Source organism: Nuphar pumila, chromosome 13 (genome assembly GCF_984573655.1).
Source record: "Nuphar pumila chromosome 13, dmNupPumi1.hap1.1, whole genome shotgun sequence".
In the NCBI taxonomy this organism is placed as follows: Eukaryota; Viridiplantae; Streptophyta; class Magnoliopsida; order Nymphaeales; family Nymphaeaceae; genus Nuphar; species Nuphar pumila.
Window position 1 is genome coordinate 17,942,969 of NC_143261.1, and position 20,688 is coordinate 17,963,656.

The 20,688-nt window shown below is 36.5% G+C and overlaps 1 protein-coding gene across 1 annotated transcript; it reads right to left on the reverse strand.

Moving 5' to 3' along the window:
• Positions 1 to 2,181: 2,181 nt before the first annotated feature.
• On the reverse strand, positions 2,182 to 19,808 carry LOC149817962 (dolichyl-diphosphooligosaccharide--protein glycosyltransferase subunit 1A-like). Its single transcript, XM_089985999.1, has 10 exons — positions 19,679 to 19,808; positions 15,066 to 15,110; positions 11,037 to 11,671; positions 10,815 to 10,962; positions 10,491 to 10,667; positions 10,016 to 10,084; positions 9,799 to 9,888; positions 6,693 to 6,851; positions 4,933 to 5,157; positions 2,182 to 2,538 (listed from the first exon to the last, which is right to left on the reverse strand). Exons 1-10 carry the CDS (start codon positions 19,769 to 19,771, stop codon positions 2,347 to 2,349), a joined length of 1,833 nt encoding a protein of 610 aa, XP_089842125.1. The 5' UTR covers positions 19,772 to 19,808; the 3' UTR covers positions 2,182 to 2,346.
• Positions 19,809 to 20,688: the final 880 nt, after the last annotated feature.

The window sequence follows — 20,688 nt, forward strand, 5'->3', positions numbered from 1 at the left end:
TGCAGATGAATTAAACATTACCGTTCTCATAATATGTGTTTTGCAAAAACCTTTCAAGGAAATAAATCATTCATTTGAGCATAAAATACTAATTGAACCAACTTTGCAAAAATACACCTGCATATATTATTTTGCATGAAATGACAGTCAAAACTATCAGTTTTTTTTCATTTTTCTTTGTATTAAAGTCATGCATATACAACTTATAAACAATCACTACTTATATATATATATATATATATATATATATATATATATATATATATATATATATATATATTTCCATTTTTGAACTTGTCATTTGTAGTGGTTGAATCACACACACGTATATATTTATTGTACCTTCCTTTCTTTTTTTTTAGGGCACGGCTGCAAGCCAGTTATTGCAGTCACATCAGCAAGGTAGCGCACCCTGCTGGTCACCCATGACCATCAAAGGAGCTGGGGTCGGCAGACCCAGCATCAACAGGTGCAGCAACTGCTGCTCAACATAGCAATCAGACGCTATTGTACTCAGCAGGAAAGCAACACCATACCGCACATCTATTGGTAGTCGGCTAGTGTCTGTAAACCCAGCCGGCATGCTATATATTGCAGCGCCAGGCTGCAAAAGTCACGGCAGTCGGCTGGAGTCAGTTGACTCAGCATGTCTGCAATACATAAAAATATATTTTAGTTTTTTTATAGGTTAGGCAGAACTCTTACAGCCTTGCGGCTGTCACATTGTCCACGAAGTCTCAATAATGAGATTGAAACCAACAGGAACACAGTTAGGAATCCTTGGAGCTCGAATGGTCAATCAATGAAACAGCCTGCTGTTGGTGGTTTCTAATCGCGAAACCTACCTGCCATCGATTCCTAAAAATGCTTGAAACTGGATTAAAGTCTTGGATAATAGAAATCCAAGATATTCGATCAATGGTTTTGGGGAGGCCCATGGGTCTAGCCAAAAAGAAAATCACAGGCCATTACCCAGATGCCATTGGATGTCTTATTGGATACTATGCAGGCCATGCATTAGGTTTTTCCATCTGTGAGATCCTCTTGAAACAAAATTAGAGAGCCAAATTGAAGTCCTCTAAAGGTATTTGCAGTGAATAAGCCTGGCCCAAGGATTGGAATCTACCTGCAATACCGCCGAACCCTGTTCTGCTAGTGAAAATGGTAGTTGGTGGGTGAATCATACCAGAGAAACTAACACATAATCCTCTTCATTTGGTGAATAACCGAGCTCCAGAGTAAAAAACATGACATCCATTGAAAGGATTTAATTAGAATTAACCTGTCTGACATCGAGAGGATTCGACTACAATTCTCAAGTCTAATGCAAAACTTGAACACCAAAGGTTCTTATAGAAATTTTTTAGATGACCACCGCAACATAATTGGTTGGGTCCAAAATTCCGCAAAGCCTATTCTCCAGAATGCATCCTCTAAGAAGCGCCAGTCAAGGCGATCGTATGCTTTCGCCCATTTTGAACATGATGGATGAGATTCTGTTGTGCGCCATCGAGTCTACCAGTTCCAAAAATGGATTCAAATGTTAAACACAACGCAGCCTGTAATTTCGGATTTATATATCAGACCCATTATCCTTCATCTCATGATCATTGTCAACAAGCAATCAATTGTCACAATGTAAAACCACCATCATGACATTAACAAGCCATCATCACACCGAGTACACCCAGCTTTGACGTTGCAGCAAGAGAAGCCCTCCATAGTTTTCGAACCATAGTCATCCTATGTCAAATGGCAAACAGTGGACGCTCCCTAGCCAGGATTTACAGGATTGTATGCATTTGAGCAAAAAATGACTTTATCATGAGCACTAAGCATTGCCAAACCAACCAGAGAGAGGGAGAGAGAGAGAGAGTAGTTCCAGAAAGATTCATTCGACCCACCAAGGCTCCGCTTGTCTGGTAGGAGAAGCTAGTGCACGTCCCCATGTGTTGGGACGTTGCAGGTTCAAAACCCAATGGTGTAGTTGTATAACTGATAGGGGTCTGCCAAACCCCAGCTTGCCTATCCAAAAAAAAAGAAAGATTTATTCAACAATATAACAATATTATGAAAAAAATGTTTACTTATATAACAGGGTTTCTGTTGCTTTTAACTGAGACTGAATTACCCAGCGTGTCAGGGAGCACCAAGAAACATCAAAGATGGCAGTCCAATATATATTACAAACGCCTTTTACCATCTTATATTAATTTAAAATTGTTAGAAGAAAATCTTGTTGCAAGTGTACATACATCACTCATATGCCTAAGCAGAAGAAACAAAATAACAGGCACTAGCTAACACAATTCTCTTGCTTTCCATTTTGATCAGCTAGCAGTTTTTTCAGATTTGATCAATAGCATCAAGAAGCTCATCAACCTCTTGGTTCAAGACAGCAAGCCTCTGGTCGTGAACCACAACACGATTGGCGATATCCCGCCCACTGGACTTCCTCTCATAGCCATCCATAACAATAGAATGCTTGATCAAAAGCTTCTCCTGCTTCTCTTTCTCCTTTGCAACAAGCTCCTCCACCTGCAAATGCATTTATAATATAAACTGAGTACATGGAAGAAAAAAAAATCCCTGCACAGAGAACTAATATATGAATTCCGACGGAGTTAGAAAGCCATGGTCAATCAACTCTTCAAGTGAAGACAGTTTGCAATTGAGTTGTAACGCAAATAACCGTGCAAGACCGTCCAATCCTTTGGCCCATCTATCTTCAAAATATATGAAAATATGCAGCTCCTCGTGTCCTACCACAGACTTGGTTAATTATGCATCTCAAAATTGGAGTAAAATGCACTATGTAAACAATGCACATAACTCTGCTCCCATACATGAATCATCATGCACAAGCAGCAGTGCCCATGTGATTGATTATTAGTAAGAAAACCAGGGAATTGGATTCAGATGGTAAGCATGGTTATAAGTGATCCCAATAACTGAAGGCAACTGATGCCTAGGATGGATCCTGCAGCTTACCCCTGCTCCAGCATCTTTATTTCATGGATCTATTTAGGAGCACCAAAGGAAAAAAAAACATGGAACAAGAGAAATCTCCAGAATCTGAGAAAGATCTTTTGTAAAAACATACTTTCTACAAGAATAGGGAAAAAGACGAAGAAATAAAATCATATTTGAAAGTGTTGTAGGATCGAGGCAACGAGCACTAGAGGAGGGGGGGTGAATAATGCTTTTAAATAACGTCTTTGAAATTTTGAAGGATTTTGAGATTTACAAAGCAATCACACAAAAAAAAACCACAAGAATTTATCTTGCTTCGGTCTTCTTGACCTACATCCAGTCCCCAAGCAAAACCCGCTTGAGATTTTCACTATCAACCATGTGTCACCACAAGAATATACAGACCAAATCTGGTCTCACTTTTAGTAACAAACCTACTGAAAGCAAACAACTCCTTTAAACCAAGGAGTCATTTTCTTTTACAGAAAAATATAAGTAAGCAAACTTACAATCAACCTACGAGCCCTTCTTATGAATGCAATTAGCTTTTGAGGTTGTTGAAATACTCAACTCATGAATTCACTCTCTCAAAGGAATTTGAGTGAAAAACTAGAGTGAAAATATCAAGTGAGTAAGAAAACATATACTTGAATGAATATGAGTGAAAAACAAAGAATTCGATCTTTGTAATTCAATGTAATTCGATATGATTCGATGTTTTTTAGTGTGAAATGCACTCATATTTATAGTTGAAAGATTTCATACGTTGAAGGTACGAAGGGGTGTCAAAACAGTCACTTTTGAACGGTCAATTCGTTTGAAAAATGAAAAGACACGCCTTTTAAAAGTTTCCGAAAAAACGGCAAAATTAGTCGACTGGAATAGTAGTTAGTCAACTGAAATCAAATATTAGTAGACTAACAGTTATCGTCAGTCGACTACTGAGTTTAACATAGCCGTTTTAAAATCTGAAGTTTGCAACTTAGTCGGCTAAAGAAAAGTTAGTCAACTGACAACATCATCAGTAGACTGAAAAACTTTTCAGTCGACTCCTGCTAAATTTTTCTGAAAACACACATTCTGTCTGATCAACTAGGAAAACCTGTAGTCAACTGCTGCTAAATTTTTTAGAAAACAGACATTTTGTCTGGTCGACTAAGAGTCGATTAGTCGACTAATTCAGAAAGTTGACGTTTTAGCTTAAAAAAAGTTGGTTGACTAGTGAGTCTGATGGTCGACTAATAAACATGAAAGATTAAGTAAAGAGTTTTCTAAAATGATTTTCATCAAAGGTTCTTTTAGAAAAGTTTTTCTAAAGACTTTTTAGGTGAAATGCAATTGAAATATGCACTCTAAGTAAGGCTCTTACAAGAATCTAAGACATTTAATGAAATTTACATTTGCACACTAGTCTTTAAAGATTCTTCATCGAATTCTTCAATTCTTGTCATATTTGTTCATTGCCTTAGCTGAAATGCAGTTGATTCACTTATTCATCATCAAAATCTAGTTCGAGAAATGTCATCAACGGCTTCATTGTCATAACAATATTAATTTGTTCTTTGCTAAAATATGGATGAATTAATCAACACTACGTGCATCAATACTATGAGCAACCTTACAAACACAAATATATCCATGTCAGGGTCACCCATTTCATTGGATTTGATTCTACAAAATTTTCCTCTTAAAAACTCTAGCCATTAGCCATGAGCAAAAGAAGACAAAACATAAATGTATAACAATACATGAATTAAATAACACTACATGCATCAATACAATGAGCAACCTTACAAGCACAAATATACCCATGTCAGGGTCATCCATTTTATTGGATTTGATTTACAAAAAAAATCTCAAAAACTCTAGCCATTTGCCTTGAGTGAAAGAAGACGATGTAAAAGACTAGACACAGCAAATGGTAAGCTAAAAAAGAAAAACAAAAACAAGGCATCAAACCTTTGGCCATATTTGTGTAGCCTGTGCTGACGATTGCAAGAATGCAAGTGTAGGCTTCAACTCCTTCAATAGTTCCTTGAGCAATCCATCAGCTGTCTTTCGAGCAGTTTTACAAGCTTGAACATCCCCTGTCCTGGATAGTTCATGCAATGAAGCCTCAAGCTTTTGGTCAACAGCTATACAACGGCTGAGAACATTCTGCACATTCTGAATAGCTGCTTGCACCTAATTTAAGACCAAAATCCAATATGGAGAAGATCTATGTGTTGGTAAATCATGGCCTTTATCTATACACTCCAATGTCAATTTACAAGAACAGAGCATTCAAACTTAAAAGAAAAATTAAGAACAATATAACGATGGCAAAATTATGCTTTATTAGGTGGAAATGTGCAGTCACACGCACACAGTGACATCTAAATAAAAACTATTGTTAAATTTATTTGATCATGATAATTTGAAGCTATCAGCTTAATATAATTGTGAAAATAAGATGTTATTTTTCCTTTTTAAAATGAAATTATCTTCAATTCCCCCTTCTATATATGCTATATTTTCTTATTTTATATATTTCCACAAATAACACTATAAAATTTTTCTTTGTTTTCCTTTTGTGTTTTCTCGTATTGTGCTCCCAAGTGAAAAACTGAACTTAAATTCTTGAAAACAATTAACAACTCATGCATATCTACACGTGTGTGTGTGCCTTACTACTACAACATGTTCCACTCCCTTAGTAACATCCCCTGATACTTCCAATTGGTAACATGTATCTATTGTACTTGTGGTTAATTCTTCAATTATTCCCCACCACAAATGAAACCTATATAGGAAATATAGACTTGTTACAAGTGGACCCATAGGATCGGTTTGTCCATAACTTTAATTCATAATCTCATTTTTTTTTTGCTCTGAACCAATTCTCCTCCCCCCCCCCCCCCTCCTCTCTCTCTCTCTCTCTCTCTCTCTATATATATATATATATATATATATATATATATAGGAGAAATCGCCACTTTTTTCCTACCTTTTTTTTTATTCTTTTGTATATCAGACCCTACAGATGTGATGTGCATTTGTTTAGTAGGAAATGGATTTTAGATCATGTATTTCTGAAGTGTAAGCAGCTTTTCAAAGGGCTTCTTGATTTTAGTTTTATACAAAGAAACAAAAAAATGGACATCTATATGAGTTTTTCCATGGAAATCAAGTTAGAGTATAGGAACTATGGGTTTGAATCCAAGACATGACATGATCCAAACCCAAGATCGGATCAAATTTGATCCACATTAGACTTTTTTGGAGTGTATTTTTTCTAAATGTAAATATTCATGCTCTAAATTTTTTCCATCAAAAAAACAAGTTTTCTTGCCAATGTTTTGAAAAAGACGAAGCTTCTACTAGAAGATGCAATAAAAACTTTTGGAGTATAACTTAAAAAATGAAGACTTTGGATGTCAAGGTCTGTTGATTTCATGCATTAATATTTCATAAACTTAGGATATCAATATTTGTTTATGCTCTTCATTTGACCTGGTTCATTCAGCTTTTCAATCAGAAATTTTTCAAGTCCATCAGATGAGTGAATTTCTAACATTTCACATGAATAGTTTCTCAAAGAAAAGGATGAATGCCTCAAATAATAGAAACCACTCTGCTCATTTTTCAAATTTTCCTTTACTGCATGAACAAATGCTATTTTGAAGAGAGAATGTCAATAAGGCCATCACATTAAAATTTTGATTTCATAATTTGATTACCTCATCCCATTGCAGTTTTGCAATATATGCAGCAGATGACTTTGAGATTGATACATCTGTGTGCTTGAACACAATGCAAGCGACAAAAAAGAGGAAAAATCCAGAAATCAGCATCATTGGCTTCTGTAGCATTGATAGGTTGTTGAATTTGTAATAAACCTGAAAGAAAAGAGGAAAATCACATTATATGGAAGCATTATTTAGTTCAAGAAGACATCAATTGGATGCTTCAACAACAGCTGATGGACAATTTGACAGGATAGACATAACTACAATGTGTTCTTGCATCTGATTCATCATTTAATTGATACTTGACAGTGATTCCTAGCAAACTGAATTGAATTGATTAACATAAATGGATTTAATTTCTTTCAAAAGTGTACAAAAAAGGCTCTGATAGAGTGATATTTCATGCAGAATCAGAGGAATTGTTTTGAATTGACTGCATAATCATGCCTAGAGAATAGGACATAAAATGGATCAGCCATTGCCGTAATTTTTATATCATATAGCTCTTAACTAGTTCTCAGTCTATGTCACACGGACTCAGCTAGGGAGGCGCCGCACCCGAGTCGACACGCCCCGACACGGGTGCGGACACGGGTGCGGCTTCGGACTCGGCCCAGACTCGGTCAACGCCGAGTCGGACTCGGTCAAAGAGTCGAGGCCGAGTCCGTCCACATTTTGGACTCGGTCAACTTTGACCAAGTCCAAAAATGTCCATTTTTAAGACGAAAAACAAACAAAAAATCATTTTTTATATAACTTTTTTAAAAATATATATATATATAACCAGACTGCAATGCAGTTGCACAGTCTGACTGTGCACAGTCTGTGCAACTGCAACTGCACAGTCTGTGACTGTGCACAGTCACAGACTGCATTGCACAGTCTATGCAACTGCAGTCCACTTGATTGGTGATGTGTGATCTTTAAGGGGAAGCGTGATTCCTCCAACGAAGGGTGAGCTGCCTACTAGAAAGTTGCTTTGAAATATCTTTCAATTTATCAATTTAAAGGAATATAAATACAGTACAACCAGGATTTAGCCAGAGCAAAGGTAACTGAAACATGAATGTGCCCTCTTCCTGTAAGATGTATATTTTCATATGCAAGTCATATTTTCTCTACTGAAAAACTTGATATTTTTATATATTCATGTACTGATAAATGACAATGAAATTGCTAATAAATTTTTTTTGTTGCTATGTTATTGCTTCTATATATATATAGCCGAGTCCCCGTGTCCAAAATTTTTGAAATTGCGCCGCACCTGTGTCGCACCCGCACCCATGTGACATAGTTCTCAGTGTTATGTGCCGTAATTTCAGTGATTTCACGTATTTTAAATGCATTTGTGTCTATTTGCATGCTTGCCTGTGTGCATGCATGTGTGTGAATGAGAGGGAGGGAGAGAGAGAGTAGTTGATGTAAGAGTAGTTTGGCAAAATCCGTCCACTTTATAAGAATTTTGTAAATGATAACAAAAACTTTTTTGGTTATGATGCCACTTAACCATCTGCTATTTATCCTGATCTTAAGGGGTTCCTTTTTTTTCCTTTTTACTGTAAAATAAAAGTTTTTCTTGAGGAAACACAAAAGATTACATCATAGTTGACTTAGCTAACACACATTGAGAAGATAAAATACTGAAGCTTATATTTTGAAATTCAAGAGAACTAATCACCTTCCTTTTAGCTAGTGTTTGTATGTAGCACACACACACAAGTATGTAGTAGGGATGGCAGTGGACCGGGGGGAAATGGGGCCCCGCCTCGCCATGTTTGGACCGGGGATGGAGGACATGAAATGGGGATGGAAGCGGGGATGGACTTATGCTTTCCCCCACCCCGCCTCATCACCGATCCCCGTTAGTAAAATGCTAATATACTCTTTAAGGATGGCAGTGGACTGAGAGGGAACGGGGCCCTGCCCTGCCTCGCCCCGTTTGGACAGGGGATGGAGGACATGAAATGGGGATGGAGGTTAAAATCAAAACCCGTGCGGGGATGGAGGCAGGGATGGAGGGTAGAATTTTGAGACAGGGCGAAGGTGGAGACCTTGTCCCCTGCCCCACCCCCGGTCCACTGCCATCCCTAGTATGTAGCTTGTGCAGTTTCATCAGGGGCTGGGGCATTTGTCTCTCTGCCAATTTCATATGTTCTTTGATTTGCTGATAACAGCCACTAAAAATATCACAATGTACTGAAAAAAAAAACATAATAAAAATATTACAATTGCATAGAATGTTTTGTTTATGTTTTTTATCTTTTATTTTTTGAATATAAATCCACAGGATGCTCCTATAGAACCACTTCATTGTCAAATTCTCCAGAGAACAAACTTTCACGATATTACTGCAAGACCGACACTGGTGACTATGGTATATAGGTAGATTTTATTATCTTTAGCTCTTGTATTTTGGTTTTGTGAGCCCCTTCATTCAATAGCAATATATGAAGTCATTTTGTCTCCAAGTTTTCCTCTACTTTCCTATCTACTGCATATACTTGGAGACCTATTGCAGCTCTTTATCCATTGGCAATGTTAACGCTATAATGAGAACCAATGTTGATACTCACTGTCATCGACCTTGCTGGTCATTTATGGCAGCTGCGGAAATGCTAGACTTTGATAAATTTGAAGGTGATTGTCATCACAGATTAGCAAATGGCAGGATATTTACAGAGAAAGCACTTCCAAATTCCTCCATCTACCTATTAAATATAACATCTGAATCACGGATACTGAGTGTACAATAGTTCAAAAGTCATGACCATGTTCACTGTCATCATGGATTCCAGCTCGCCATTACTATACGCTGAATGAATTAACACAGTTACACAGCCAGAGTGCTACACTATCTTTAACCAATGGGTCTAAGCTTAGAGTTCCATCAAACCTCAGCTTGGGCAAATTTTCATGCATATTCACATTCTGCCACATCATATAAAAAAATTGTTCATGGATCGGCTAAGTAATATATTTCTTTATTCATTATCATTTGGAAAGACAAAACTCCAGCACAACCATTCATTGATTTCATGGCAGCAAAAGAAAAGCATCTGCATCATAAAGATTGAAATACGTTATCAAATTCACGTACTTGAAAATGTTTATTATGCTCAGGAACGACATTCTCCTTCTCCAAGATGACCACCGGCCTCCCAAAAAAGTCAAGGTGTGAAAATTTAATCTGCAGTTGATTTGAAGCATCATAAATGGTATGTAACAATAACCACACCGTTTGATGACAAAAACATCAGAACACGAAAGTAAATAAAATAATCGCTCAACCACCAAATATGAGTATTGATGAAGACCTCTTTCCGTTCATTTGTATGAAAAGGAATATGGACAGACATATCCTTAGATCCTTCTGGCAAAACCACCTGCAGGTTTTATGCATTGTTAGGTGCACTAATATGACATTGGGGTAAAAAAAAAAGGAATAACATACACATAGACAAATAGTGCATAGCAATGTGTTTTAACACAGCTAAAACAAAAGGAAAAATAGATCAGCCATGCAGAAACATGCCAACTCAATACTCTAGGAATCTACCCTATATTATGGCAGAACCCTTGGAGCTATAGCCTTCAACTGGAAGAAATACTATGCATTTGTTACACTAAAAAAAAAATCACAAACCATTATTCATGAACAGCAAAAACTAAAACATATGCCTATGTCAAATATTTTATTTTTTGCTTACATATTTTCATTATTAAAAATCTGTTTTGTCTCAAAAAAGAAAAAGAAAAAGAAAAAACAAGACTATGAGCTGAGATACCTGCCTTTACAACAAGATTATCAACGACAACTTCATCAATAGGGCAACCAAAAGAGAAATTAAGGACTCGCTTTCCCTCTGACTCGAACAAAAAGTCCTGGAGTGGTAAACCATAGCCAATAGTAAAAGCTGTCTTCCAACCACCAAATATAGGATATCTGGGTTCAACCATCAGTTCTGTCTGCAGAGAGAAACAGCTCACCTGAATATCACATAAGCTACTATTGCCAACTGTATAATGTTAAACAGTGTGAATTTGCATTTATATCTTCTGATATAAATAAAAAGTTCAAGATTCTTCATTCATCAAAAGCTTCAAGTCCTTAACCTTTCGAGAATCAGACCACAAATTTGATGTTGAAATATTGCCAATCTCATCTCTATAATAGATTGAATGAGCTCTGGGCGGTAACCGTGCAACAAAATGCCTAAATGATGATGCCCCGCGAATGTCGGGTCTAGCTTGATACTCAATCCTGCATAATGATGTGTCAAAATCCATATCCACAAGTGAATCATGGAAGAGAGCCACATGATGGAAAAATCTTACCTGGAAAATCCACCCTTATTGCGTGCACCCCCATGTACAAGACTATAATGCTCAGTCACCTGAATACTCCCCCAGTGAGAAATTTCAATTTCACGAACCAACTTCTGAGCAACTGCAAAAGGCCGATTATTCTCAAAGTGAACTATTATTGGTTTGAATGAGAAGGGAGGGAGGTTCTCATATGGACCATATTTTATCTCTGACTCCACAAATTTCGTATTGGGAAGTTTGGTATATGACTCAACTCTTGGACTAGGAACTTGAAGAGCAAGGGACTGAGCCTTAACTTCATATGGGGACAGATAATAAGCACTATCCTGGTATAAGACTAACTGAATATCTGCCTGTGTTATTTCTTCAGGGAAAGGTCTCAGAGAATGCGTAAACACTGAAAGCACATCAAAGGACAGACTCCCTCCTTGATTTACTTTTTTGGGCAGGGAAACTGAATATACTGTAATATCTGGTGGCATTCCATCTTGTTGCACCATGTTCACTGCTAAACCTACAGAGGAACCTTTGGCCTTTCCCTTTCCTTCATAAGTAGATGCCTTCAAGTATGACAAATTTTTGGCCTGAACATTGGGAAGGGCCACTAAAAATTCAGAAACCACAGCAGGCCCAGTATTTTCAACCTACAAAACAAGCATAAGAGATTATATTAACAGATGAAAATTCATCCAGGAACAAGTTCCCTTGTCCAGAGACTTTCAAAGGTCAGATTACTGAAAATGTTTAATTAGGACAAAAACCTGGAGAACCACAATGACTATACATACCCTTCATGGTGAAGTATGTTAATGTATATTCCTATATATCATCATGGACTATTGGCAATTTTGTTTCTTCACAGCTCATTTTTTATTTTTATTGGATTTCCTTCTTTTAGATGCACTGCTTAATATTTCGCCTCAGTATATTGTATTATATTGTATATTTGGGTGGTCAATGCCTAATTTTCATGAATGAATGAGAAACTGGCTATATTCTTATTATCGAGTAGGGATGCAGAACGAGTCGAGCTAGCTCGGGCTCGGCTCAAGCTCAACCTATTTAAGCTCAGCTCGAACTCGTTCGAAAAAATAAATGAGCCGAGCTTGAACAAGGGTTCAGACTCGGTACACATAAACGAGCTGACCTTGAACAGCCAGTCAAGCTCGGATAAGCTCGCTAAGCCCGATTAAGCTCAGCTCACATAGGTATATAAAGATATTAGATTTTATATATGTATTATTTTGTTCATAATATGGTTATAAAGAAAGGTCCTACCTTAATGGGTAGGTTGTTGGTCTTTCCTGGAAGTGGCGTGAGTTCAAATCCCATTGTCTTCCCTTCTTTCAAAAAGGCTTTTGACACGATTTTCAAAAGCTTTTAAAAAAATTAAATTAAAAGGTATTCAGCTCGAGATGAGACGAGCCAAGCCAAGCTTTGCTCGAGCTCGACTCGAGCCAATCCCAGGCAAAAGGTAATCGAGCTTGAACAACCAAAATTTTTTCTCAAGCCGAGCCGAGCCAGCCCACGCTCCGCTCGAACCCGGCTCGTGTGCATCCCTAATCATGAGTATTTTTACAAAGTCATAGAGCTGTCATTCAGTGCTTCTATTATTAATTCAATTCTTGTAGGTTCAACACAGAGTTACTGGAAGTTTCTTAGATAGGTGGGAAGCCCGCATCCTGAAAACTCGCTTTGAAAGCACGATACTCCTCGCTTCCGAAACTTGATGAGAATCTCGATTCTCCCACGGTTTTCCTATGTGTTTCACACGCTTCATCTATTATTCTTATGTGTCCTCTCACTTTACTTTTCATTTTTTTGTATGTTTCCTCTCACGCTTCTCACTCAATTCGATGTGCTTTCTCCGATTCCCATTCAATTCTTATATTGTTTTTTTATTCCTCGCTTCCTGATTCCTATATATTTTAAAATAAATTGGTTCTCGCTTCCACTTCCAGTATCGTTTCTCGCTTGCGCTTCCTACTTTGGCAACCTTGGTTCAGCATTTTCCTGATTAGTAGACTTGTGATTCATCTCCATTTTGTTTATAAACATATACAATGCGGCAATGCCACATCAGCAGCTGACATCATTTATTAGTGTTAATATTTCCAATCATCAAAAAATTCAAACAAACCATTCTAATTATCATCTTCAATCCCGAATAATTTTTTACTTTTCTTGCACTGAGTTCTTTCCATCAGCCATTTCCAAGAACCAAGAGTTATCCACGTGCACACAGCAATTTTCAAATTTTTTTCTTTTCTCTTTATCCTGCCAACAAAATTGCCCTTGGAGATTTGTTCTTCCTTCATACTCCATCTATGTGGAAATTATTTTGGTATCTAAGGTTTTGTAAAGATCTTTTTTCTTACACCTTTCAGTTTTACCACCTGAAATCAGTTACTGCAGCTGCTTGCTGTGCGCTGAGATTCATCTTTCAGGTTTATATCAACCAGGTTTGAGGTGAATAAGGACTAAAGTGAACTTGGTGAGTATTTTTTTTGGGTGTCAAGTCAACAAAACAAGGCCTCCCAATGTTAAAGTTATTGCATTAGGGGCTTCGTACCCTTTTCTTTTTTTCACCTAGTTAACAAGTGTTTATAATTACATCTCTCGATTTCAGATCATTTGTCCATTCCCCTTCATGTATTTTATGGGTTATGTGGCTGAGATTTATTGCTAAAGTCATGAACTGCACAAACTATGTTCTGGGTTGCTGGACTGCTGGAAATTGATGCATAGCCTGCTTCATCGATGTTAATCTTGAGAAAAGAATTGGAGACAAACTGATTCAGCAATTTGCTATTAGTATGTTGCTCAGTGATTTATTGCTCTTAGCAGAATTGGGATAGGATATCCCCAATGTAAAATGAGTGTTTCTGGTCAAGGTTGTCACCCTTTCTGTGATCTACCGGTAAAGTCCATCTTGTTTACTGGATAAAGAGAATGGGCAGCCACATATAGCTTTTGGGTTTGGCAAAACTACCTAGTGATGGTGCACATTTAAATGTCGTAATGAGGACTTAATGTTGCCAAATCCTTTCTCCTTTTTGTCTTTGTTGTCTCCAAGCTCTTAAATAGGAGAGGGCATCAGGATTTCCAAGAAACCATTTTGACACCTCAAATAGAAGCTAAAAGGAAGAAAGGATAAAAAGAGAAGGGAAACTGTTCACCATAGTCACCGATATCACTGATGTTTTGAAAATATAGCAATATTATCCATATTTTTGGCGAGCCAATAATATCAGTAAAATATCACCAAAAAATAAATGTCGTGATATTTTCAAGAGATTTTTTATTTTTTTCTGTTTTGATACATTTAGGCCTATGTCTTCTTTTTTTATTCTTTAGCATTTTAAGGACTTTGTACTTATTTCTTTATGTTTTTGCAAGAAAAATTAATACAAAACCCTTATCCTTTAATTTCTTTGACTATTCTTTATATTTTAAATTTTTTTTAAATGCCGAAATTTTCCCCAAAAAAAACATTTGGAAAAAAAACTACAAGAAAAATCCATGGCAAGAGATTGTCCAGAATGAATATTGGTGGCTATGGTGTCCACTATCCTAGAAATAAAGGAAACAAAAATCCCCTGGTTTAATATAAGGTGCAATGGCATCTGTGGATGGGGCATAATCAATGGCCAAAAAACACCCTGCTCGAATGTGTGCATGTGTGTGTGTCATAAAATGAGGATTGCCAAGACTACAATGCATACAAGGTGCAAGTTCTCTCAATTATATGACGAATCAAAAGAAAACTAGAAAACAAAGTAAAAGTTCAATTTAATGAACCCAGCAGAACTTGTTCAACTGTAGTGTTACCAACAAGCCCCTCTCAGTAGAGTCAAGGTATGTTGAGCCTCTGAAAGATGGAGTGGCAAACAAGTTTGAGCAACCTTCTTTTAGTTTCATATGGTATTTTATTCTATGAAGTCATGTCATTCAATTAGATATTTATTTCTAGATGCATTGTAGCAAAGGTGTAGTATAAAATATAAATAACTGCTAAAACCAACGATGGTGTTATACCTTTATTGAAGTAGTAACCCGTACAATATGTGTTCTCAAATCAACCTGCGAACATGGCATGACAAAGAAGTGAAAACAGTAACCAGAAGTTAAAATGTAAAAGGGTAAGATTAATGAAATTTTTTAGTACGAGAACATCATTCTGCGTCTTTCAACAAATCATGATCATCGACAACCCTTACCCCACCTAAGTGACAGAAATTATCAAGGAACTCAACAGGGTAACTCAATATGCCATATATGCCATGCGTTTTTATAATTGTAAAAAAGGAAACATCCTACCAACACAAGCACCAAATTATAAGAATGTAAGAGAAGAGGCAAGGCTGCAAGAGAAGGAGAACACTTGAAGAAAAGAAGAGTAGCTCACTAATTCCTTCAGCGTGGGATGAGCCGGATGGCCCACTTTATTAAACATGTAGGGTTACATGAAAAACTGCAAATAACCTTACTTATAGTTTGTTTTTGCAATATACAACAACTTACAGTTTGCTTTTGCAATATATAACAAACATATGAAAATAACAAAGTTTCACTTTATATCGCTTCATATCAGCCACCCTCAAGTTGTGCATGCTTTCTCGTCATGGACAGCTTGCCTTTGAGGGACTAATACCAAGTCTTGGTAAACAATTTGCTGAACATGTCAGCTATCTGGTTTTTAGTTCCAACAAATTGTGCTTCTATCTCCTTATCTTCTATTTTTCCACATTATGAATTGTGATTCTATGTCAATATGTTTTGCCTTCTCATGTTGCACAGGGTTAAGTGTGATCATAAAAGCATTCCGATTATCATAATATAAATTATATAATGGATCTCCCTATACTTTGATTCAGACCTGTTTCATATAAAAAAAATAAAACAAAGCAACTCCTCTCTATTGTGAAAAACACCAGGGGTCACAACTCACAACCAAGTCTTCTACTTGTCACCTCTTAACCTTCTTTTGTTATTTGCTAGGTATTTTCAGATGGTATCGAAAGTTCTATAGGGTATCAAAGCCATTGATCCAGGTTTCAAGTTCGGGTATTATTAAATCTTTGATCTGTTATCTTTCTTAAGTATTGTTCAATATTCTTTGAAGCCATACTTTGTTCTTTACTCTTACTCAATCTCTTTTCATTCTTTAGTATGATCCATAATTTTCTCCTTCATCAAATCTAACACTACCATTAGATTCTTTTTTGCATCTTCCCTTTCAGTACTTTATGTTCACCTTTATTATCATTGTTCTCTTTCTAAATCATTTTCACTATCTTGTTCTTTTCTTTTTCTATCCTAGTCATCTCCTTCAATTTTGTTCCATTTTACACTTTATTTGTTAATGGCATCATTGACACCAAACTGCCATCATAACCAATGTCAGCATATTATCCATATCATCCTATGCATCAGACTAGTCATAAGACTCATAACTCGTTCTACTTTATTTGTGTGAACGTTCTTTTTTCAACCCTCTTGTGCCCTAATGTACCTATCATCCTCTTTTTATTCAAATAATTTTGGCATTTCCCAAAGTGTGAATTACTGTAGCATCTTCTTTCATTTAGAAAAGGCACAACAGTTCCCTAAATAGGATATATGAGACTTGGACACTATTAATGGTTAAATACCACCTAATGAATTCTTATTAAAGATCAAAATGATGAAATGGGGCAAGTTATACAAGTCTGTATTCATACTCCACACTATGAGGACCAAAGACCAAGGTCTTGGTGGTTCGATAACTTCAACATTGTGTAAGGAGGTTCTAACCTGTGTCACATGGATACGAATGTGGAAGGGGACACGATGCGGATATGCAAGGTACGATACGCTAAATTTTAAAAATTAGGACAAGGGGTCACGGCTGTACACAGATAGATGTATGTATGTGTGTGTATAAAACAATAATTCTAAATCTCTATAATTAGGAACATCAGATAATGAAACCAAGTTGAAATTGACATGTAATGTAATTGATGAGAAAATTTAAAAGAAAAATAACTTAAGTGAATATAAAATAAGTAAATAGATCATAAAAGGAAATAGATAAAGTTAATTACACAATGTTGATTGTGTGGGAAATTGGTTTGACTATGTCCATGAAGTGTTTTGTCATGTGACTCATGTCCATGAAGTGTCCGAGTGTCGCGTTGGTACGAAATGCACATGCTAGGTGAAGTGTCCATGTGACATAGGTTCTAAGTTCTAACCTAAGTCATTAACCTAACTATTGATATTGGCCTTTGGAGAAAGTTTCACAATTCATAAAGTTTCACAAGCCAGCTTAATAGAGAAGAATTGATACATAGTAAGGAGGAGAAATCCATCTTGGAGTACCTGACAAAGATTAAGAATATTTATGATCAATGATGGTGATAACTTACATTAGTTTTATGTGGACTTGGATTCAAAATCTTTGTAACAAGTGTCACAACAAAGCCTCTATATTCACAATTTGTTAAATTTTGCCCCATATTAATACATTATGAGTCTTTATTTCCAAGTAAGAAGAAGTCCAAGTCGGATTCCAACAGCAGCAGCCATGAAGTATGGCTTTCCAATAACAGTGCAAATTATAGAGAACATAGAAAGGAGAGAAGTGATTTCCAAGGACAAGAAAGAGGAATAGTTATTATAGTAGTAATGGAAGTGGAAATTACATAAATCAGCCTGAAATTTTCAAAAGAGGATATGATATTGCTGGATGTGATGTAGGCAGTGGAGGACATCCATGTGGTCAAGGTTATAACAACGGTAGCTGTGGTTTACTTTCTACTCCAGGAAGTAACAATAATCAGCAATACTCAAGAATTATGTAACAATGTTGCTGCACTTCGTCAGAAACTCAAAATTTTCATTTTTCAATATGCTAATTTCAATTCCTCTCTTTCTAGAAATGCAAGAAACAAAAATCAAGAGGTAGTTGCAACCCTTAACTCATCCATTAAAGATCTCACTATTATTTCTTTCCTCATAAGGGTTCATAATATAACAAGGTAGCGATCCATGTTATGGGAATTGAAGACATACTTAGTTCTTTTGTTCCTCACAAAGGTAGTGGTTCAATCATCAGTGGATATGGAATTACACATTCAATTGTACATGAAGGAAATGTTAATTTGTTGTTCTTACAAGGCCATATTACTATCAAATATGTGTTTATACTGCCTCGTTTCCATAGAAATCTTATTTTTGTTTCAAATCATTATTATTTACTCCGAAATATAAACTATGTTTTCTTGAAAGATTTGGCACCAGAGACCACATACACTAAGGGAATGTAGTGTGCAGAGATTTATGTGATTCAGTGGGATCTCAGAAAAGCTCAAAGTTCTCATTACTTCCAATGTTAAGAATGACAAGGGTGGCAGAGGTTTATTTCTTGCTCCTTTCACTGTTGAGATAAACATCTTTGCCAAGTTTGTCGACATACTCATACCTTTTATCTTGACCAATAAGAGAGCTTTTTCAATCTTTGAGTTGATCCATACTGACGTGTGAGGCCCCTCCACTGTAGCCTCTTTTTCTAGTTTGCATTACTACACCATTTTTTTAGATGATTTTTCAAGATTCACAAGGATATCTTTCTTTGAGGATGCATCCAATGCATTTGAAATCTTTAAAAGTTTCAAGAACTATATTGAAAAGCACCAATGAAGACAAATACAATCCCTCCCAAGTGATTGAGGGGGAGAGTAAATGCTTCTCAACACTATTTTAAAGGATAATGGAATTGAACAGCAAATTTTCTATGCAATTTGCAACAAAATGAAATAGAAAAAATAACTCCAACACATAACCGAAGCAGGAATGAAAAGAATTCTAGTGGAGTCCCTAAAATCAAGGCATTTTTCTCATCCATCGCAAGCTTGAAGGAGGCAGTCACAAACCGAAATCAAGGCAATTTTGCAAATCAACTTGCATAATTTAAGCTCTTGCGATGATTCACCGAAAAGAAAATCTTATTATGACATATTCTATGGGTCATCTTCACAATCCTTGTTATTAATATTACAAATGGAGCATACGTCATAGCATTAAAGGCACTTTTGGCTCCCCAATACTTACCTCTCCTTGCTTGCAGACACAGGTATTTCTCAAAACCTACATGGAGAAACACCCCTCCCCCCACCCCACCGCACCCTACCCCCCGAACCCAAAAAAAAAGGATACGTAGTTTGAGTAAAGTCCATAACACCACAGTTGATAGCCAAAACAACGAAGGCGAGATATCGTCGGCGCAAGTATCTTTAAACAGCAAATATGCTTAGAATTCAGATTTTTTTCGAGTTTCTTGATCGAATCATAACCAACAAACTTACGAATCCGCGCCTTCGGAGAAGAACTTAAAACGAAGCGATCCATCAATGTTTCCAAAGCACTCGTTCCCAAAAGCACGCAAGATAGAGTAACCCGAGTGCTTATTAAAGAGCACACAGTGAGATAAGTACTCCAACTTGATTATAGAAAAGTGAATCAAGGTTCACGAAGAGTGTCTCAAGAGAAACCCTAGAGAGACTGATGCTAAAGTTCAGTTTTATCCCACAGGATGCAAGAAAAGCAATTAGGCGAACATGGGAAAATTCGAAGATTGCGAAGGGGATCGGATAGATTCCTAGACTCACCCGTCGATCGCACTTGAGGATGACCAGATCGGAGAATGCAGTCGCGGAGAGAATCGAGAGGAGGAGGAAGATGAAGGCGGTGCGATTCCCCATCTTTTTTTTTTCTTCTTCTTCTTCTTCTTCTTCTTTCTCCTGCTTCTTGAGTGAGAGAGAGATACTTAAATGGTTGAACCTAGGCCTGTCAGCGGGACGGATCTGTCTTGATCACGACCCGGTTTGGATCCGAACGGGCTAGGGTTCAAAACGAATGAGATAGGTCCAATTGGTTACCCGGATATGTGGATCCGGGTTTGAGTTTATTTCCATTTAACGTCCAATTTTTTTAAATAAAGAATAGATATAAATATTTTATTGGGTTTGAAAGGCATGTACATACAGGGATCCGATCTAGTCCTGGTTTACATTGGGTCTAGTGAGACACGGATCTGGTAGTGGAACCTTAAAGTTGCACCCAGTCTGGACCCAGAGGGTCTGGGCTGGTCCGACCCAACGCGATATTTTCAAATCTTATACATTCCTGAAAAAGAAAATGATACTTTCAAAATATCACATATCCTAAAAATTAGGCCATTTTCTTTTTTATATTTTATTATGCTAAGTTTTTCTGTAATAAATAAATATATTAATATATTTATATAAAAATATTATCTATTTATTTATTTTTTAAGCACTCCCCACTTTCCCAAAAAGAAAAAGAAAAACAGTTGGCAAAAGAGAAAATTAAGGAGGGTATAGTGTAGGTAAAGTAATTATAAATAGTAAGGCAATAGTTAACTAGTCATGTAAAGATATGAATGGTAAAATCCTGAATAATATAATATAAAATAATTATTCAAAATAGTCATTAGAAATTGCAATGGTAACTCTCCAAATATGATTACCGAAAGCTATGTCCTTGGTGACAAGGATAGACATGCATATTTGGTCACTAACTCGTACTGTTTTTATTTGTTATATTTTTAATTTCTATTTTTTATTGCATATCAATAAAAAAGCTCTTATAAATAGTA

What these genes read in the sequence shown, in the direction of transcription:
- LOC149817962 (XM_089985999.1), bottom strand. Translation starts at nt 19,771, where the DNA reads ATGGGGAATCGCACCGCCTTCATCTTCCTCCTCCTCTCGATTCTCTCC. An exon ending in TTGATAATCTTGTTGTAAAG is followed by an intron (nt 10,085 to 10,490) that starts GCAGGTATCTCA and finishes TAAAACCTGCAG; the next exon opens with GTGGTTTTGCCAGAAGGATC. An exon ending in AGCATAATAAACATTTTCAA is followed by an intron (nt 6,852 to 9,798) that starts GTACGTGAATTT and finishes CTTTTCTTTCAG; the next exon opens with GTTTATTACAAATTCAACAA.